The 20,957-nt window shown below is 43.0% G+C and overlaps 1 protein-coding gene across 1 annotated transcript in view; it reads right to left on the bottom strand.

Moving 5' to 3' along the window:
• Positions 1-20,957, bottom strand: part of LOC126176820 (solute carrier family 22 member 7-like) — a 122,617-nt gene that overhangs the window by 28,480 nt on the left and 73,180 nt on the right. The window contains exon 5 of the mRNA XM_049924003.1: positions 11,355-11,523. Within this exon, the coding sequence (XP_049779960.1) occupies positions 11,355-11,523 (169 nt within the window). The remainder of the gene's footprint in view (positions 1-11,354; positions 11,524-20,957) is intronic.

Raw genomic sequence — 20,957 nt, 5'->3', positions numbered from 1 at the left:
TGACTGTTTTCGCAGCTGTTCTGAGACGAAACCGTACGTAATCTTGTTTGTGACGCCCAGAGACAGAGGTAGGGAGGAAGAGAGAGCGAAGGAGAGGTGGGAGGAAGCGACACACAGTTGCTTCTGCTGAACTAGAGCTGGCTAATGCCGCGTCCTACTGAGGGCCAGAAACGACCGACATCGCACCACTTAACGGATGCGCAACATTCCTGCTACAAGTAGTAGGATCGGGCAACATGGACGAATGGCCCATGTGTAAAAGCGACGAACTCCCACTAAAAGATGGCTGCAAGAGCATTTCTAAAAAATGGCCCCCATAAACAGTAGAATGTTACAGCTCGAGAATAACGCATGGAAATTAGCTTAAATTAGGAAAACGGGCGAAAAAGGACGGCTGTGGATGACATTTGTAAAAGGAGTAATCTTCATGGAGAATTTAATCATTTATACGATCAACTACTAAGATCACTTGCCAAATTCTTCGGACAGAAGAGTGAAAGACATTGTTTGTTACTTGATCACGAACTTGCAGCAGCTGATAAATACAGAAGAATTATTAACTGTTGTCTCGACGTTTTTCTGGTAATGTTTGTTGGTAGTAAACTAAATTGACACAGCTACGGGGTTAGAAATCAGCCACTTTTTACATTTTAGCTGACTCGACCACAATCCTGTATTGTATAGTGAGCTTTATCTACACTGTTTACACTGGTTACTGAAGTACATTTAAATGTCTTGGCAAAGTACTTTTACTTTAAGAGTAAACTTTTTTTTATTAAATTGTCCCACACCCAGGAAACGAGCGTAAGGCCAGCAGATGCAGGAATCGTGCATCGCCGATCATCGGTACCAGAGAAGATGGTTTGACGTTGCCTGCTGTGAAATGTCAGGTGTGTATCAGTGTCGTGTGGGTGACTATGGTGAGTGCTTGTACGCCGGCCGGAGTGGCCGTGCGGTTCTAGGCGTTTCTGTCTGGAACCGCGTAATCGCTGCGGTCACAGGTTCGAATCCTGCCTCGGGGATGGATGTGTGTGATGTCCTTGGGTTAGTTAGGTTTAAGTAGTTCTAAGTTCTATGGGAGTGATGACCACAGATGATAAGTGCCATAGTGCTCAGAGCCATTTGAATCATTTGATGTGCTTGTACGATGTAGTGTTGAGTCTGCGTTGTCACGAATAAAGAGAAGGGAGAGAGTGAAACCTGGTGCCGACACAGCCCACTCCTCCCGATAACCAACAAGCGATCGCTGAGCTTAGCGTCCCCATCAACAGTTTACATGCCCTCACGTATGAGAAACTGCAAAGACGTCCGGAATTTAATCACTTATATGTCTTGGATGTGGTGTTCTATCAGTTCATTTTATCGCCACCCGTACTGGAGTTAATCTCGAAATTTGGTAGACATTATTGGAACACATCTGTTCCACGAAAGTAAAAGTTCGATTTATTACTTTTCATGTAGCTGGCTTCCAGTTGTTTGCAACTCTAAATTGTTAAAGTTCTATCGTTAGGTTCCTCTTGCAAAAGATTTCTTTAATGGACTACCAAATTCGCTTAGTCACGACCGAATCCACCTTTCTACTCCCCATTCTTACTAGAAGGCCTGTTAAACAATGATAAATGTTTTGGTAGCCTTGTAAGTCTTTTACAGTCTAACACCAGTTAACTTCTTTCCGCCAGAAGCTCCCTCTTTTCTTGTTCTCAACTGCTTTCTTTGTCATCCTTCTTTCGCCCGTCATGTAGTTGTTAATTTTGTTCTTACATTTATCGCTCATCACATTTCTGCTTCTCCTACTTACTTCCGTCCTCATCTTTACCCTCAGACCATAGTGACTGCTCACTACAGTACTTATTGCATGCAGTCTTCCTGATTTTCTTCCTGACTTTCACTGAGGACGGCAATGCCATCAGCGAATCCACTCACCCTGAGTTGTAGTCCCAATCTTGAAACTTTTCCTTATTTTCGTAATTGCTTCTTCGATGTACAGATTCAACACTAATGGCGAAAGACTACATCTCTCTCCCATAACCCCTCTTATTCGAGCTCTTTGATGTAGGTGATGTCTTCTTATTTTTTTCTCTTTTGATTCTTGTTCATACTGTATGTTACATGTCCTTCTGCATAGCTTTCACCCAGTTTAGTGAGAACAGCACTTTACATTGTCGCTCTTTTCCCGACAAAAACTGTGAAAGTTGTTGATGTTACGAAGTCTTGCTTCTATTATCAAGTGCAATGGCTGAACTGCATCTCTGGTGTCTTTCTCATTCGTAACGCACACTAAAAGTCACTGAAAAGATTCTCAATTTTCTTTTCTATTTCTTGATAACAACTTCGATGCGTCATCTGTTACTTGACTAAGGGTAAGGTATCACACTTCTTTGCTATCTTGGAGATTTTGTGAAAAAAATTTTCTCCGAAGTTCAGATGGTATATCTCCAGTCTTTGGATGCTCCATGTTGTCTACGTCGATTACCATTTCTTCTATCACATCATCTGACGCTTCCTCCCCCTTAATGGCGTCAATGTACTGATTCTATCGTCCCGTCTGCGTTTAGCAGTAAATTCGTCTTGAAATTTTTAATTTAGAAAAATTTGGTGTCCCCTAAACAGGCTGAATGATGGAGGACTTTTTATGCAATGTCGTTTCAGAAAGCCTTGATGCATCGTTAGCTGGAACTCCCACGTAGGTGTAGATATAGATGTAGAAGCCTGAAGACCAGAATATTTTCTCTTGCTCTTACTATTGACAGCTTTTCTCCACAGTACTGCGTGGAATGACTTAAGCCGTCTCATCAGTGCCGATACTTATCCTTAATGTCTGTAGTGTTTGGTGCTGGATGTCCTGTGAGTATGATGATGGTGGAAAAAACGTCATGGAATCCCCTGGCATACCCTGCACTCCTGCAAGAGCACTAAAAGAACTGACAGGTTTCACTCCACTAGCAAAAGGGTGGATAATCATCACCAGGATACCGTATGAAACACGGTTCGGAAAGTAACAAATTTACATGAGCATTTGCTGGCGATTTGTTACCAGAAACTGTTGCCTTTCGGCGTCAAAAAGATTTGAACTGGCAAGATACAAGCCAGCTACCACCGGCCCAGATACTACCACCTCATCCATCTCATCACGTTTAGCGACCTCAGAAACCTGGGTGATAAGTATACTCGTACTATTACGTCATATAAAGTATATAAGTTCACATGTTCCAAAGAGACTCTGTCACTCAAATTGAAGTTTCGAGAACGACCAAAATGGATTTTTCCCGAAATAACAACAAGTTATGGATTAATTATGGCATTTAAGATCATACACAGACTGATGAGCCACAATATTAAGATTACTGCTCACTGCGAGGTTGTACGCTGCCTGGTGGCGCCGGCGTCACGTGCCGCAATAAGAGAAGTATTTGAGCGGAGCAGAGAAGAATGAAGGAGGAGGAGGAGATTAGTGTTTAACGTCCCGTCGACAACGAGGTCATTAGAGACGGAGCGCAAGCTCGGGTGAGGGAAGGATGCGGAAGGAAATCGGCCGTGCCCTTTCAAAGGAACCATCCCGGCATTTGCCTGAAGCGATTTAGGGAAATCACGGAAAACCTAAATCAGGATGGCCGGAGACGGGATTGAACCGTCGTCCTCCCGAATGCGAGTCCAGTGCGCTAACCACTGCGCCACCTCTCTCGGTGAAGAATGAAGAATCATTCTAGCGACGATAACTGGCGAAAATGCGGTAATCCTAGGACTTAAGCGACTTTGATAAAAGCCAGATTTTTGTGGCCCACTGCCTACGTGAAGTGTTTGACAGAGCACTGAAAGACCTGAGTCGAAACAAGGCTCCAGGAGTAGACAACATTCCATTGCAACTACGGAGAGCCTTAGGAAGGGCCACGCCTAACAAAACTCTACCATCTAATGAGCAAGATGTATTAGACAGGCAAAATACCCTCATACTACAAGAAGAAAATAATGATTCCAATCCCAAGGAAAGCAGGTGTTGACAGATATGAAAATTACCGTACTATCAGTTTAATAAGCCATGGCTCCAAAATACTAACACGAATTCTTTACAGACGAATGGAAAAACTGGTAGAAGCCGACCTCGGGGAAGATCAGTTCGGATTGCATAGAAATGTTGGAACACGTGAGGCAATACTGACCCTACGACTTATGTTAGAAAATAGATCAAGGAAAGGCAAACCTACGTTTCTAGCATTTGTAGACTTAGAGAAAGCTTTTGACAATGTTGACTGAAATACTCTCTTTCAAATTCTGAAGGTGGCAGGGGTAAAATATCAGGGAGCGAAAGGCTATTTACAATTTGTACAGAAACCAGATGGCAGTTATAAGAGTCGAGGGGCATGAAAGGGAAGCAGTGGTTGGGAAGGGAGTGAGACAGGGTTGTAGCCTATCCGCGATGTTATTCAATCTGTATATTGAGCAAGCAGTAAAGGAAACAAAAGATAAATTCGGAGTTGGAATTAAAATCCATGGAGAATAAATAAAAACTTTGAGGTTCACCGATGACACTGTAATTCTGTCAGAGACAGCAAAGGACCTGGAAGAGCAGCTGAACGGAATGGACAGTGTCTTGAAAGGAGGATATAAGATGAACATCAACAAAAGGAAAACGAGAATAATGGAACGCAGTCGAATTAAATCGGGTGATGCTGCGGGAATTAGCTTAGGAAATGAGACGCTTAAAGTAGCAAATGAGTTTTGCTATTTGGGGACCAAAATAACTGATGATGGTCGAGGTAGAGAGGATATAAAATGTAGACTGGCAACGGCAAGGAAAGCGTTTCTGAAGAAGAGAAATTTTTTAACATCGAGTATAGATTTAAGTGTCAGGAAGTCTTTCCTGGAAGCATTTGTATGGTGTGTAGCCATGTATGGAAGTGAAACGTGGACGATCAATAGTTTAGACAAGAAGAGAATAGGAGCTTTCGAAATGTGGTGCTACAGAAGAATGCTGAAGGTTAGATGGGTGGATCACATAACTAATGAGGAGGTATTGAATAGAATTGGGGAGAAGAGGAGATTGTGGCACAACTTTACTAGAAGAAGGGATCGGTTGGTAGGGCATATTCTGAGGCATAAAGGGACCACCAATTTAGTATTGGAGGGCAACGTGGAGGGTAAAAATCGTACAGGGAGACCAAGAGAGGAATACACTAAACAGATTCAGAACGATCTAGGTTGCAGTAGTTACTGGGAGATGAAGAAGCTTGCACGGGATAGAGTAGCATGGAGAGCTGCATCAAACCAGTCTCAGGACTGAAGACCACAACAACAACAACATTGCCTGGGAGCAAGCTGTTCACTTGCTACTGTCGTGAGCACCTACGGAAAGTGGTCGAAGAATGCTGAAACCACGAGTATGTGACAAGAATTTGGACGTTCATACTTCATCACAGAACGAACGGATCGGAGGCTTCCCTGCTCCCCACAGTTCAGCGCACAGTGTTGAACATGTTGTTCCGCAGCAGAAGACCCATACGTGTTTCCACGCTGACCCAACAACATCGACGGTTATGATTACAGTGGTCACGGAATAAAAGAGATTGTACCGCGCATTAATCGACTCGTGCCAGCTGTTCGGATGAATCACATTTATTGTTAAACCAGGTCGATGATCGTGTCCAGATACGCCCTCATCCAGGCGAACGACTGCCGGAAACATGCAACGCGTCACGGACGCAGACCGGAGGGAGGAGTGTTATACTATGCGGGACATTCAGTTGGGCTTCCACGAGACCTGCGTTAGTAATTGAAGGCATCATGACAGCTGAGGGCAACGTGAACATTACTAGAGGCCACCGGTAACCCCTTACTCTTGATGTCTTCCTGAACAGCGATGGCATCTTCCAGAGGAATAACTGTCCGTGTCACAAGGCCAAAGTCAAGCTGCATTGGTTTTAGGCGCATGATAGTCAACTCACGTTGATGTCTTGGCCATCAAATTCGGCTTATCTGAATCCAATGAAATCCAGCTGGGACACTACCGGGCACCAGCTCCGCGCCCGCAAGCAAGTCGCGCTTCAGGCGCAGGAAGTGGTTTGTCCGTAGGCAGCTGATGCCACAATCCGCTGCAAACCTATGGAGTACTTCTCGAATGACACGCAGAATCAATGCGAGTTCCGACCCAGAAGTGGATCAACACACTTTTCAGTAGTTAGTCATAATCTTTGGCGCATCAGTGTATACTTATTGGTTATAAGAATGTAACAAGATACACTAACCAAATTAAAGTACATCGGTATATCATTAACACACTACTGGCCATTAAAATTGCTACACCAAGAGGAAATACAGATGATAAACGGTTATTCATTGGACAAACATATTATACTAGAACTGACATACGATTACATTTTCACGCAATTTGGGTGCATAGATCCTGAGAAATCAGTAACCAAAACAACCACCTCTGGCCGTAATAACAGCCTTGATACGCCTGGGCATTGAGTCAAACAGAGCTTGGATGGCGTGTACAGGTACAGCTGCCCATGCAGCTTCAACACGATACCACAGTTCATCAAGAGTAGTGACTGACGTATTGTGACGATCCAGTTGTTAGGCCACCATTGACCAGACGTTTTCAATTGGTGAGAGATCTGGAGAATGTGCTGGCCAGGACAGCAGTCGAACATTTTCTGTATCCAGAAAGGCCCGTACAGGGTCTGCAACATGCGGTCGTGCATTATCCTGCTGAAATGTAGGGTTTCGCAGGGATCGAATGAAGAGTAGAACCACGGGTCGTAAAACATCTGAAATGTAACGTTCACTGTTCAAAGTGCCATCAATGCGAACAAGAGGTGACCGAGACGTGTAACCAATGGCACCCCGTACCATCACGCCGGGTGATACGCCCGTATGACGATGACGAATAAGCGCTTCCAATGTGCAATCACCGCGATGTCGCCAAACACGGGTACGACCATCATGATGCTATAAACAGAACCTGTATTCATCCGAAAAAATGACGTTTTGCAATTCGTGCACCCAGGTTCGTCGTTGAGTACACCATCTCAGGCGCTCTTGTCTGTGATGCAGCGTCAAGGGTAACCGCAGCCATGGTCTCTGAGCTGATAGTCCGTGCTGCTGCAAACGTCGTCGAACTGTTCGTGCAGATGGTTGTTGTTTTGCAAACGTCCCCATCTGCTGACTCAGGGATCGAGACGTGGCTGCACGATCCGTTACAGCCATGTGGATAAGATGCCTGTCATCTCGACTGCTAGTGATACGAGGCCGTTGGGATCCAGCACGGCGTTCCGTGTTACCCTCCTGAACTCACCGATTCAATATTCTGTTAACAGCCAATGGATCTCGACCAACGCGAGCAGCAATGTCGCGATACGATAAACCGCAATCGCGATAGGCTACAATCCGACGTTTATCGAAGTCGGAAACGTGATGGCACGCATTTCTCCTCCCTACGGGAGGCATCACAAACAACGTTTTACCAGGCAACGCCGGTCAACTGCTGTCTGTGTATGAGAAATCTGTTGGAAACTTTCCTCATGTCAGCACATTGTAGGTATCGCCACCGGCGCCAACCTTGTGTGAATGCTCTGAAAAGCTAATAATTTGCATATCACAGCATCTTCTTCCTGTCGGTTACATTTCGTGTCTGTAGCTCGTCATCTATCTTCGTGGAGTAGCAATTCTAATGGCCAGTAGTGTAATACAAACAGTTCTGATTACACTGAGATATAAATAGGGAATATATTTCTTTGACTGTATAGTATTTTAATAAGGTTTGAAACATTATTTTAAAGAATAAAGTTATTGTAAAAAGGATGACTACTAACTTGAATGTGCTTTGCGCAGTAAAGGTGTTTTGTGGTTTTATGAAGATAAAAATAAATCTTAAACATGGAAGCCCTCGTCATATTCCAAACAGTCACACAACACTTCTTTAGGAGGAGCACCTGCTGTGGGAGTAGTCACCAACAGTCTCTCGTAGCATTCCAAATGGTTCTTCTGATACCAGTTATCGCCAAACTATTTGCTGAGAAGTTTATCCATATCTTCAATTTTCTCAGTTGACAGTGGACGAAAAGGCTGCATTTTCTGTAGGCAGGAATCCCTAAGTTTTCTTGAGCTCCAATCTCTCTTCTGTACTGTGATGGTTAAAGCTTTCCCGGCGTACTGATTGTTCCATAAAAACATGGGAGAACTGCCGGATATCAGTAACGTCTTGCCACGATATTTCGGCGCAGAGTCTTCTGGCCATCTTATGGTGAGTACCACTGTAGTAGTACTGGAGAGTACGCGCTGAACTCCGCCATTTAAAGCCATACTGAGGTGACACTGCGCATGCGCTGCTCAGCGTGCGCGTTCATAACAACTCCGTGCGCTGCGCCTCGCGCCCTCCACAGTGAAAGCTTGGCATATCGATATCAGGTCGATTTTCATCTTTATATAGATAACTACGTCGACTATGAAGTTTCTCTATAACAGGATTCCAAGCAGAGTTTAGCTGATAACTGCTATCTCGATTGGTGAGTGTCTCGTTGTCAGACAATCTTATTTCCACAGATTCATTGATAATCGAGCTCCAAAAGTTTGAAGTATGGGCCAAAATTTTTGTGTCTTTGTAATTCATCGAATGGTCTGTGGAAATACAATGTTCGGTGATTGCGGACTTGTTGGGTTGGAGAAGGCGTGTGTGCCGTTGGTGTTCCACAATGCGTTCTTGTACAGTTCGTGTTGTTTGCCCTATATATGATTTGCCGCATTCGCACTGAATTTTGTAAACACCTGATTTACGCAGGCCCAGGTCGTCATTAATGAATCCCACCAGTGATGAAATTTTGGAAGGAGGGCGAAAGATTACTCTCACTTGATACTTTCTCAATATTCTGCCTACCTGTACTGATTGAAACATGTTTGTCTCCCTTTCACATCTATAATATTCAGAGGCCTTGACGTTTATCATATTCTCTACATTTACTGTCTATTCGTTACATTTCAGAGATTTTTCTCTAATCTCTTGAAACACTTTGCAAGCTGCTTGACACCATCCACCTTCCAGTCGGTGTCTCGCAACCTAACGTTTTCCACTGTTCTATACACACTGACATATTCTTCTTTGGAAACAACTGTAAGCACCTTCCACAACTTTTCTGAGTGTTACCAAACACTCGGTCTGCCGGCAAACAGCTATGACCTCTAGCTGGATGTGGTAGTTAAAATCTCTTCAATGACTCGCAGCATAAAATGAACAAAAGTAAGAAGTACGTGGTTATTTACTTCCTGCGAAGCACATCCATTACGAAATAATCTAATTTTCTTCTTATTCTTCAAATCTAGAGAAGTCAACTGATATAGCAGAGTTCTGGATATCTCTGTTGCACCTCGAACAGCTCGATATTCAGTAAATGCATAAAATACGTTTTATATTAGCTTCAACAATTCAGAAACTATGCAGACTTATTTGTCTCCTATAGTACCGATATGTCTCTTGAATAGAAGTACTGGGAAGAGGCTGTACTTGTTGCACATCAGAACATAACATGACTGTATTTGGTGGTTGATTTTATCGAAGATCTCCATAAAACGCATTAGCACGCAATTTGTGCGCTTCTTTTTTCCACCATTGATTGTTTTTGATTTCCATCATTGATTGTTTTGGTTTGTCACTCCTTTTGACAAGGAAAAATAATTTTGGACAGTGACTGTAAAGATCGGAAGCTGCTATTCTAAAACCAAGCTTGAATTGAGATATAAAATTTGGGCGAAACATTGCGAAACAAACTTTGAGCGGAAGAACTCCATCGCTGTTCTGTATGCCTTTTATGTACTGTGTATAGGTTGGTTATATTAAGTCCGCAATCTATTTATATCCTCTTTGACTTTTGTCTATTGTAATGGTTTTATGGCACAACCATAAATAATTTATTGCAGAAATTCACTAGCTTTTCTAGTTTTTCTGTCAAGGCAAATTTCAGACTCTACACATGTGGTTGTTCATTTATTGTCTGTCCAGGTCGTCTGCTATTAATCGATCCAATGATAAGCTAGGAAGCAATAGTATTATCTTGAGAAACTATATACGGGATTGGTACTAACTTACCCCTTACGAATGGACTATCTGAAGGCCTAAACCGTTTACATTGAAAAGTTTGTTTCCATATGTACAAGGAATGAAAGGGGATGTCCGGAGCCTTTCCTGGATCTCTTTCTTTTTTCTGCTTCTCTCGCTGTTAAACCTGGGATTCTCTTTGTATACATCTTCTGCATTCTATAACTAACTGTTGTTCACAAGAATCCATATTAATAATCTTCGCTCAAAATACTGAGACCACAGTGTGAATCTCATATGGTGAAAACAGTACTTCACCCATATTTTTTTATTATTATTCTTTTTTATTTTGCGGACAAATTCTGTTTAGAATGCAAACGCCTCGTTTGCACCACTATTAGCGACCTCAGTAATCTGTGTGAGTCACAAGGTCTGATTTGGTGCATCTGCATTATATAATGCAAGAACAGAGTCTGGGACGTCAAATAGACTCATCTGGGAAACCATAGGTGCACTATGCATCATTGTGAGGTATCCTCGCAAAACCGCAGTTAATTAGTGACAAATATGTGGATTTAATTTTAGCCTACAATTATTTATGTTATTAGAATGAAGTAACAGTATAACTAGACACTTCTCTGACAGATGAGAGTACAAGCGAGTATTTATAGCTCTATGGAACATAACGAAAGATACATAGTAGTTATATGTTGCTCTTTCTCAAAGAACACTTCTTTTATGTAGAAACTGAGCAATACTTCACTTTGTTTGTACTTTATCAGTAGTTTAAAAACGTTAGGAGTCAACAGAATAACTATATTATGCAAAGCCAAATCCAGTTTATCTGAAATTCAGCCATACATTAATGTTATTGTTTAAACGACGATGGTGAGAATTGCGCTTCATTTAATACCAGATTCTGAAATTAAGTAATATTGACTCTATTCGTGAGAGGTCTAGCAAAATATAATGAAGCATCAAAAATTAACATAAATTTAGTTTGAAATGAGATGAGATTACGAGAGGCAAAGGTTTCTTCAGTCCCTGTGTCATTCATGTTTCGATGATCAAAAAGTGAAATCAAAGAATACATTTTGGTTGTTGAGGGGATATTTGTATTTCTTATTCTACTTACAAATTATGGTAGTTTTAGAACTATATTCAAACTTCTGAAAAGCAAACAAATTTATTTGGAAACTATTACTATTACAAAACAAATTTTCAGTAGTAAATTGCTGTGGAACTCTCAGTGAAATGCTATAGCAAAGATCGTTTTTTGTTAATCAGTGTAAATGGATTCAGCAGTTTGTATGTCTGATATACTTACTTATGAAGCAGTAGTGGAATGAAACAAGGAATAGACGCAACTAGAGTGAAGTATGTCCAATTTTTGAGAAACCAAGCCACTGATGCCATGGCAATCACACCAAGGCAGTAAGACACGTAGGACAAAAAATTTACAGACGAACGGTGACTGATACTGGCCAACTCGACTCCTGGAAACAATATAGAAGCAGAAAATTTTGAGTTTTTACATTTAATATGCTACATGGCAGCGGATTATGCAAAAAATATTCTTATACAAAATACAGGAGAGAAATAAAGTGAAAAAAAAGAACTGAAAACGAAGTTACCTTATTGTAGAATTACTTGAAATAATCTCACAGAAAGAATAATACTGAACTTTTTTCGATTACTATATTTACTCAAGATATTTTACAAATTTGATAAAAGAATAATAGGATACACTAAGCATAATATATTTTGTCTTGTTGGTTTTCGTAAGTTTGTTCAAATTGTATGTTTCAACTTACAGTTGTGCAGTTTTTTGTTGGCGTTCTGACTGGTTTGAAGTGGTCACCAGAAGTGACTTTTCTTTAACAGTGCATACGTCTCAGAGAAGCATGTGCACCCAGTGTCCTCAGTTATTTGTTCGATACAATCCAGTATCGAATGAAATAACAAGTTTACTGCCATCGATCACTGTTTATTTACTACCGAACTTTGAATTTCGTGATTAATACAGGACCCGTTGAGTTACAATTTCAGAGTAATAACATGGAACTTCGTTTTGTAGACCTCTTTGATTAAAGACTGAACGGTAATATGGAGTAAAGTAAAGAGGTAAAATACCTCCATTCGTCACAGATTCCATTCCTTGCTGTGATACATTACGTCCACCATCTATCTTTGTAAACACTGAAGGAATAGAAGTGGCTTCTAGAAACTAATTAGTGCAAGAAACATAGCAAAACAAGAAAATAATTTGGAGTGCAAAGAACATATAGTAAAACTAAAATACAGTTTTGGACCAACTCTCAAATCGCCGTTAAATTTTTTTGATTGTGTATATGAATGCAAATGTAAGTAGAAGTATCTCTAGTCGTCACAGAACCTTTTCCGTCACGTTTACATAACTAAACACGTAGTATAGAGTTATCAGAGTGACACGTAAGAATATGAATAGTGGTAAAACTTGAGTATAAACAACAATTTAATTACTTGTACATAATGATAGTTTTTGTCCGATTGTGTTTGGTTGTTTGCGAGTTTGCTAGTGCGTTTCTTTGTTTGTGTGATTGATTGTGTTCTTGTTTGTATGTGTGTTTCTTTTTGTATTTGTGTGTTTGACTGTTGATGTTTTTGTGTGTTTAAAGTTTGAAGTAACACATTATGATATAAAATAATATGCTGATTGATAGAATCTGAATGAGATATAAAGACATAGATATACCTTAAAGGAGACAGGTGCTGTAAAATGTTGGTGTTCTGGTCGATCTGTACAGTTCTGATAAGTCAGCATCTGTTCATTTAGAAGATATCATGGAAACATGCAAATGATTAACTCCTTCTGACATTTTTTTCCTCCTTGTTTCGTCCAAGTGACATTTTGCTACAAAAGTAGCAGAATTAGTTCAGTTGATGCACCTCGTGTTCAACAATTTTGGTGTTAAGTTTATCAATAATCACACTGCTCTTAGTCCCCATTACTTTTATCTTTTTTCAGTTCACCGTCAATCTGTGTTCTATGCTCATTAGACTGTTCATTCCAGTCAGTGTGTCGCGTAATTCTTAATTTTCATCGACGATATCAAGTCATTAGTGAAACTTATCCCTGGTATTCTTTCACCAAGAATTTTAACCCCACTCTAGAATCATTTTTTATTTTCATAATTGCTTCTTCGATGTATAGACTGTAAAGTATGGGCAAAACGTTGCGTCTCCGTCTTACACTCTTTTTAATCGAGAGCATTGCTCTTGGGCTCCCATTGTATTCCCTCGAGATTCTTGTAAACTTTGTATATTACCCGTCTTTGCCTGTAGCTTACACATATTTTAATGAAAAATTTGAACATTTTGCACTGTTCTACATATTTGAACCTCTTTTTGGGTCTAAAATAATTTTTATGTGGCTTGCATGTTTTTAAGCCTATATTTGTACAACTACACTGGTAGCAGTAACAGCACATTTTTATCCGTGTAAATCACAATCCGCCTGGCAGATATACCAAGTACTTTATGAGTATCTGGAAAATTCGTTCACACTGGAACTATGTGCATAGGCCTGTATTCGATAATAAGGCCGGACTGTAGCTAAAGACACAATGAACAGTGAAGTTACGGTCAGTATTTCACGAGAACAACACTTTTGATTGTAATGACAGCTTTAGAGTGTAATACCCAAGATGGTCAGAAACAACATGAAAAGCTTGTAAGGAAGTTGCAGTGTTGTGATGAGAAATAGTTGTTAAGAAAAAAAAAGTCCGATATGTTGCGCCGCTTCAGAGTTAATTATCATTGAAGTTAGCCAATCAGACCGTTGCGCGCGTCAATTCAAGCGGCACGCCAGATTCAAGTAGTGACCATTTTTCTCGTAGCGTAGATGATAGCGCACGAGACGGCTCAGCATTTGGATAGGGCTCGATTTTTTCTGCTGTCCCATGTTCAGTTTTTATATCGCCCTCATGTTGGTTTAAGGAAACAAATCGAAGAACAAATATAGCGATACAGTCTATGGCGGGCTCTTTGAATTTGCGCCCACAGCGGCCTAACTGGTTAACTGCAATATGAACTCGTAAACGACGAAGCGTTCCGATACTTTTTCTCAAGAATTGTTTCTCAGCACAGGAGACCATGAAACATTCTGATAAGCTTTTCAGACTGTTTCTGCATGTAGTCTGTGAAGGTGATTACGACAAGTTATTGTTCAAGGTTTTACGTTGACATCTACGTCTACATCCATACTCCGCAAGACACGGTACGGTGCGTGGTGGAGGGTGTATTGTGCCACTATAGCCATTTCCCTCCCTATTCCTCTCGCAAATAGGAGAAACGGCTATCTAAGTTCCTGCGTATGTGCCCTCATTTCTCGCATCATCGTGATGCCTATGCGAAATTTACGTTGGTGGCAGGATGATCGTTCAGCAGTCAGCTTCAGATGCCGATTTTCTAAATTTTCTCAACAAGGTTCCTTGAAAACAACATCACCTTCCTCATACTTGTATCATACTGGAACGAAATGATGTCCATTCATTGTCTAAATTGGATACTAGCAATGGCTTGTCTGATTTGTCTTGAAAAAATACTCTCCTAGTCTTCTTGATTGATTTGTTGATTTTAGTGACCGTTGTCGGTATGATGACATCATGGTCAGTAACTACTGTCTCTGTACTGACACCATCGGTAAGGTCGGGCCTGTTTGTAGCTACAGGATCTAAATTGTTACCATGCGAGTGAGCTGTCGAACTAGCTGCTCAAAGTAGTTTTCGGAAAACTTGCTCATAAATTCTTCGCATGACTGCCTGTCCGCACTCTCCTACAACGTGTCCATAGGTGTCCGAGTCAAAATTCAATAGGTAAAGTGGCGTCAAACTCATAAGAAGGCTCTTTTCTGGTTTACTTCATGTCTTTGCAGAATAATAAAAGTTTGGGAAGACACAGGCTGGATATTTTCCTCATATATATAATGTTGCTGCAAAAATCTCGAAATGTTTTTGACTGATATACTCAAATTTTTGCACGATACCCTAATTAACAGTCGGAAGGATGTCTGCTATACAGGATGTTTCACTAAATGTGTTTGCCTCTATAAGTTACGAAGTAATAGGTGACGGAAATATTTATTGCGGTAGGTCACCACAAGAAACGCCACACTGTCTGCGGAGCTATGAACGTAGTTTATTGTGTTATTATCCAAAGAGTTACAGCAAAAAGATACAATTTTTAATGGAACAATAGTTGTTTCTATGATGCACTGGAATCAGTAACAGAAACTGTCTATACATCAATTTAAATTAGATTCCTATCACTTTTAGTTTGGGACTTGCAACCCTTCAAAGTTTCAGGGGCAGATACCACACGCTGTACATATTACATGGCTGTGAGGTGGGTGATGGATGTTCTGGAGGTGGGAAGTTGATTTAAATGAGATGTTCAAATGTACGTTCATGTTCCTGAATGCACAATGCAATGCGCCTTCTAAAGGATCTGCGGACGAGATGTAACATCGCCGGTGTCACAAAGCAACATGCGTCCTCGATGCACCGTTTTAGATCATCTGGGGATGTGGGCTCAGTGACATAAACAAGATCCTTTAGATATCCCCACAAAAATATATCTAATGGTGTTAAATCGGGCGACCTTGCGGGCCATGAATGAGGACCATGGCGCCCCAACCACCTTCCTGCAAACCTCTTGTTTAGTTCTTCCACAATAGCCCTCGCAGAATGGGCTGGGTGACCATCGTGCTGCATCCACATATGGGCTGTCGTGTGTAGACACACATGTTCAAGGAGACCACAAAAACTGTCGACTATAAACGCGCGATATAACTCACCTCTCAGTGTACCTGGGAAGTAGTGTGGACAGATGATTTCATCCCCAAGGATTCCACACCACACATTAATATACCACCTATGTTGACGATCGACAGGTCGTACCCACCGAGGATTATCTGCCGCCTAGTAGTGCACGTAATGGCGATTCACTGCACCATAATTTGTAAATCATCAGAGAACGTAACACCTTGTAAAGACTCCAGTCTGAAATTACACATGGCCCATTCACAGAATGTAACTCTCGCACGGAAATAGTTCCCTTGCAGCTCCTGGGTCAGTGAAAGGCGGTACGATTGAAACCTGTGGCCGTGTGCTATACGCCACACAGATGTGAGACTGACACCAGCGACTGCAGCAACGGCTCGTAAGCTGACGTGAGGATCGTGGTGTACTGCAGCTAAAACAAAAACCTCCGTCTCCTCACTTCTTGCAGTTCTTCGTCTGTTACTGCAGCGCATTACCAAGCTGCCTGTTTCCCGAAGTCGTTGTTCGGCACGTAAGAACGTAATGGCTGCCGGAGCTCTTCGCCTAGGTTATCTCACGGCGTACGCCATGGCTGCTTCAGTGGCATCGTGTCGGCACTCGCCGAGCATCACCAACATGTCAACGTACTCGTTGTTCGTGTATTCCATCTTCATCCTATGTCAGTCACTGTGGTATATTGAGTCTCGTTTGTTTGTGTGGCTCGAACTGCCGGATATACGGCTGTGTGCGGCGACAGTCGGCAGTCTAACAGCGCATCGAGGAAGCTTCTCGCTCCGTGACACCGGCGACGTTACAACTCGGCCGCACCACATTTAGAAGGCGCGTTGCGTTATGTGCAGCATGTGTGGTATCTGCCCCTGGAACTTTGAAGGGTTGTACCTCCCAAACTGAAAGTGATAGGAATTTAATTTAAATTGATGGGTACACAGCTGGTGTTACTGATTCCAGTGCATCATAGAAACAACTATTGTTCCATTTAAAAATTTGTATCTTTTTGCTGTAACTCTTTGGATAATAATAGAGTGAACTATGTTCATTGCTTCGCAGACAGTGTGACGTTTCTTATGGTGACCTACTGCAATAAATATTTCCGTCGCCTATTACTTCGTAACTTACAGAGACAAAAACATTTAGTGAAACACTCTGTATGTTATGTTTTAATGCATATGACTATATGTTTAATATAGAAATGGGCAATGTTAACAAAAATCTCGAAAAGTCTTTTAACACACTTACTTCTAAATTTAACACACTTACTTCTAAATTTAAATTTAATTTACTCTAATAAAAATCAGACGGACATTGACTATAGCCACGCGGGATTAGCTGAGCTGTCTTAGGTGCTGCAGTCACGGACTGTGCGGCTGGTCCCGGCGGAGGTTCGAGTCCTCCCTCGGGCATAGGTGTGTGTGTTTGTCCTTAGGATAATTTAGGTTAAGTAGTGTGTAAGCTTAGGGACTGATGACCTTAGCAGTTAAGCCCCATAAGATTTCACACACATTTGAAGATTTGCACACTGACTATACACATTTTAAATGACAATGTACATGGTTTCTATTGTTTTTAAACGACAATGTACAAGTTTTCTGTTAAACTAACTGTTAGAAAGAAAATGCTGAGCGGTGCCGTGTGGGTTTCAATTTCTGTCTCGCATTCAGTATCAACAACGATAGGAGAGCATGTAAATGTTTAGAAAAATTTTGCCTCCCATGGATATATACACACATCAAAAAAAGTTTTGCATCACTTCGGTTCCGAGAGTTCCGGAACCTGTACAGAAAATTAGAACAGAGATAAACATAAATATCGTTTTGCCCCTCTTTATTGCTCATGAAAATCACACATTGCATGCTGCATCACCACACAGCGAGACTTTCAGAGGAGATGTCCCAGATTGCTGTAAACACCGGTACCTCTAATACCCAGTAACTCGTCCTCTTGCATTGATGCATGCCTGTATTCGTGATACCATACTGTCCGCAAGTTCATCAAGGCACTGTTGGTCCAGATTATCCCAATACTCAACAGCGATTCAGCGTGGATCCCTCAGAGTGGTTGGTGGGCCACGTCGTCCATAAACAGCCCTTTTCAATCTACCCCAGAGATGTTTCGCGGGCTCATGTCTGGAGAACATGCCAACCACTCTAGTCGAGCGATGTCGTTATCCTGAAGGAAGCCATTCACAATATGTGTACGATGGGGGCGCCAATTGTTGTCCATAAAGACGAATGTCTCACCAATATGCAGCCGATATGGTTGCACTATCGGTCGGAGGATGGCATTTACGTATCGTACAGCCGTTACGGCGCCTTCCATGACCTCCAGTGGCGCACGTTGGCCCCACATAACGCCACCCTAAAACAGCAGGGAACCTCCACCTTGATGCACTCGCTGGACAGTGTGTCTAAGGCGTTCAGCCAGACCGGGTTGCCTCCAAATACATCTCCGACGATTTTCTGGTTGAAGGCAAAGCGACACTAATCGGTGAAGAGTACGACAGGCCAATCCTGAGTGGTCCATTCGTCATGTTGTTGGGCCCATCTGTACCGCGCTGCATGGTGTCGTGGTTGCAAAGATGGACCTCGCCATGGACGTCAGGAGTGAATTTGCGCATCATGCACCCTATTGCACACAGTTTGAGTCGTAACACGACGTACTGTGGCTACGAAAACCATTACCCATCATGGTGGCGTTGCTGTCAGGGTTCCTCCGAGCCATAATCCATAGGTAGCTGTCATCCACTGCAGTAGTAGCCCTTGGGCGGCCTGAGCGAGGCATGTTATCGACAGTTCCTGTCTCTCTGTATCTCCTCCATGTCCGAACAACATCGCTTTGGTTCATTCCGAGACGCATGGACACTTCCCTTGTTGAGACGCGTTCTAACGGCGGTATTGACCATCTAGGCATGGTTGAATGACACACAACGCGAACGGTGTAACTCCTTTCTGGTGGAATGACTGGAACTGATCGGCTGTCAGACCCTCTACGTCTAATTGGCGCTGCTCATGCAAAGTTGTTTACATCTTTGGGCGGGTATGGTGACATCTCTGAACAGTCAAAGGGGATGTGTCTGTGATACAATATCCACACTCAAAGTCTATCTCCAGAAGTTTCGGGAACAGGCGTGATGCAAAACTTTTTTGATGTACGTATACATTCTTTCACCTTATACATATTATCAAACTAAAATTGTATACACAACAATGTGTTCTGTGTTCTTATTCTCCGTCTTAAAGCAGAAAGTAGCATTTTCGGCTTATCAGCTTATGATTACAATGTTACTAAGGAATATAAATCCCCAGAAATTTAGTAGTCATTGGTAAAAACTGTGCTAGTAGTACAATGAAGCTACTATCCTTACATATGCAGCAGCTGGAGCAGTGTCTCTCATACTCCATATACAAATGATCCCAACTGCTTTTCCAGTCCATCATAAGTGACTGTAATTCAGAATCGAAGTTTCCTTCGCAAGAACATTAAACAAGGCTTACTTTCAGAGAGATGGGGCAGAGGAGATGAACAGAGATTGGGGAGGAAATGGACATATAAAGAGGGAGGAAGCCTACGGACGTTGGGAGGGGGAGGAGGAGAGAGAGATATGGGGGAGGAGGAGATGGACAGAAATTAGGTGGAGTAGGTGATGGACAGACGGGGAGGAAGAGGAAGAGATGGTGAAAGAGTGGAGGGGCAGTTGAAGATGGCCAGAAAAAGAGGATAAAGGAAATATTGAGACAAGGACGTACACCCAGTTCCTACAAATATTTAGCTAAACATGTCCTACACTCCTGGAAATGGAAAAAAGAACACATTGACACCGGTGTGTCAGACCCACCATACTTGCTCCGGACACTGCGAGAGGGCTGTACAAGCAATGATCACACGCACGGCACAGCGGACACACCAGGAACCGCGGTGTTGGCCGTCGAATGGCGCTAGCTGCGCAGCATTTGTGCACCGCCGCCGTCAGTGTCAGCCAGTTTGCCGTGGCATACGGAGCTCCATCGCGGTCTTTAACACTGGTAGCATGCCGCGACAGCGTGGACGTGAACCGTATGTGCAGTTGACGGACTTTGAGCGAGGGCGTATAGTGGGCATGCGGGAGGCCGGGTGGACGTACCGCCGAATTGCTCAACACGTGGGGCGTGAGGTCTCCACAGTACATCGATGTTGTCGCCAGTGGTCGGCGGAAGGTGCACGTACCCGTCGACCTGGGACCGGACCGCAGCGACGCACGGATGCACGCCAAGACCGTAGGATCCTATGCAGTGCCGTAGGGGACCGCACCGCCACTTCCCAGCAAATTAGGGACACTGTTGCTCCTGGGGTATCGGCGAGGACCATTCGCAACCGTCTCCATGAAGCTGGGCTACGGTCCCGCACACCGTTAGGCCGTCTTCCGCTCACGCCCCAACATCGTGCAGCCCGCCTCCAGTGGTGTCGCGACAGGCGTGAATGGAGGGACGAATGGAGACGTGTCGTCTTCAGCGATGAGAGTCGCTTCTGCCTTGATGCCAATGATGGTCGTATGCGTGTTTGGCGCCGTGCAGGTGAGCGCTACAATCAGGACTGCATACGACCGAGGCACACAGGGCCAACACCCGGCATCATGGTGTGGGGAGCGATCTCCTACACTGGCCGTACACCACTGGTGATCGTCGAGGGGACACTGAATAGTGCACGGTACATCCAAACCGTCATCGAACCCATCGTTCTACCATTCCTAGACCGGCAAGGGAACTTGCTGTTCCAACAGGACAATGCACGTCCGCATGTATCCCGTGCCACCCAACGTGCTCTAGAAGGTGTAAGTCAACTACCCTGGCCAGCAAGATCTCCGGATCTGTCCCCCATTGAGCATGTTTGGGACTGGATGAAGCGTCGTCTCACGCGGTCTGCACGTCCAGCACGAACGCTGGTCCAACTGAGGCGCCAGGTGGAAATGGCATGGCAAGCCGTTCCACAGGACTACATCCAGCATCTCTACGATCGTCTCCATGGGAGAATAGTAGCCTGCATTGCTGCGAAAGGTGGATATACACTGTACTAGTGCCGACATTGTGCATGCTCTGTTGCCTGTGTCTATGTGCCTGTGGTTCTGTCAGTGTGAT

The sequence above is a fragment of the Schistocerca cancellata genome, chromosome 3, assembly GCF_023864275.1.
Source record: "Schistocerca cancellata isolate TAMUIC-IGC-003103 chromosome 3, iqSchCanc2.1, whole genome shotgun sequence".
NCBI classification, from domain to species: domain Eukaryota; kingdom Metazoa; phylum Arthropoda; class Insecta; order Orthoptera; family Acrididae; genus Schistocerca; species Schistocerca cancellata.
The sequence above is the reverse complement of the archived record's forward strand: the minus strand, read 5'-3'. Positions and strand labels throughout refer to the sequence as shown.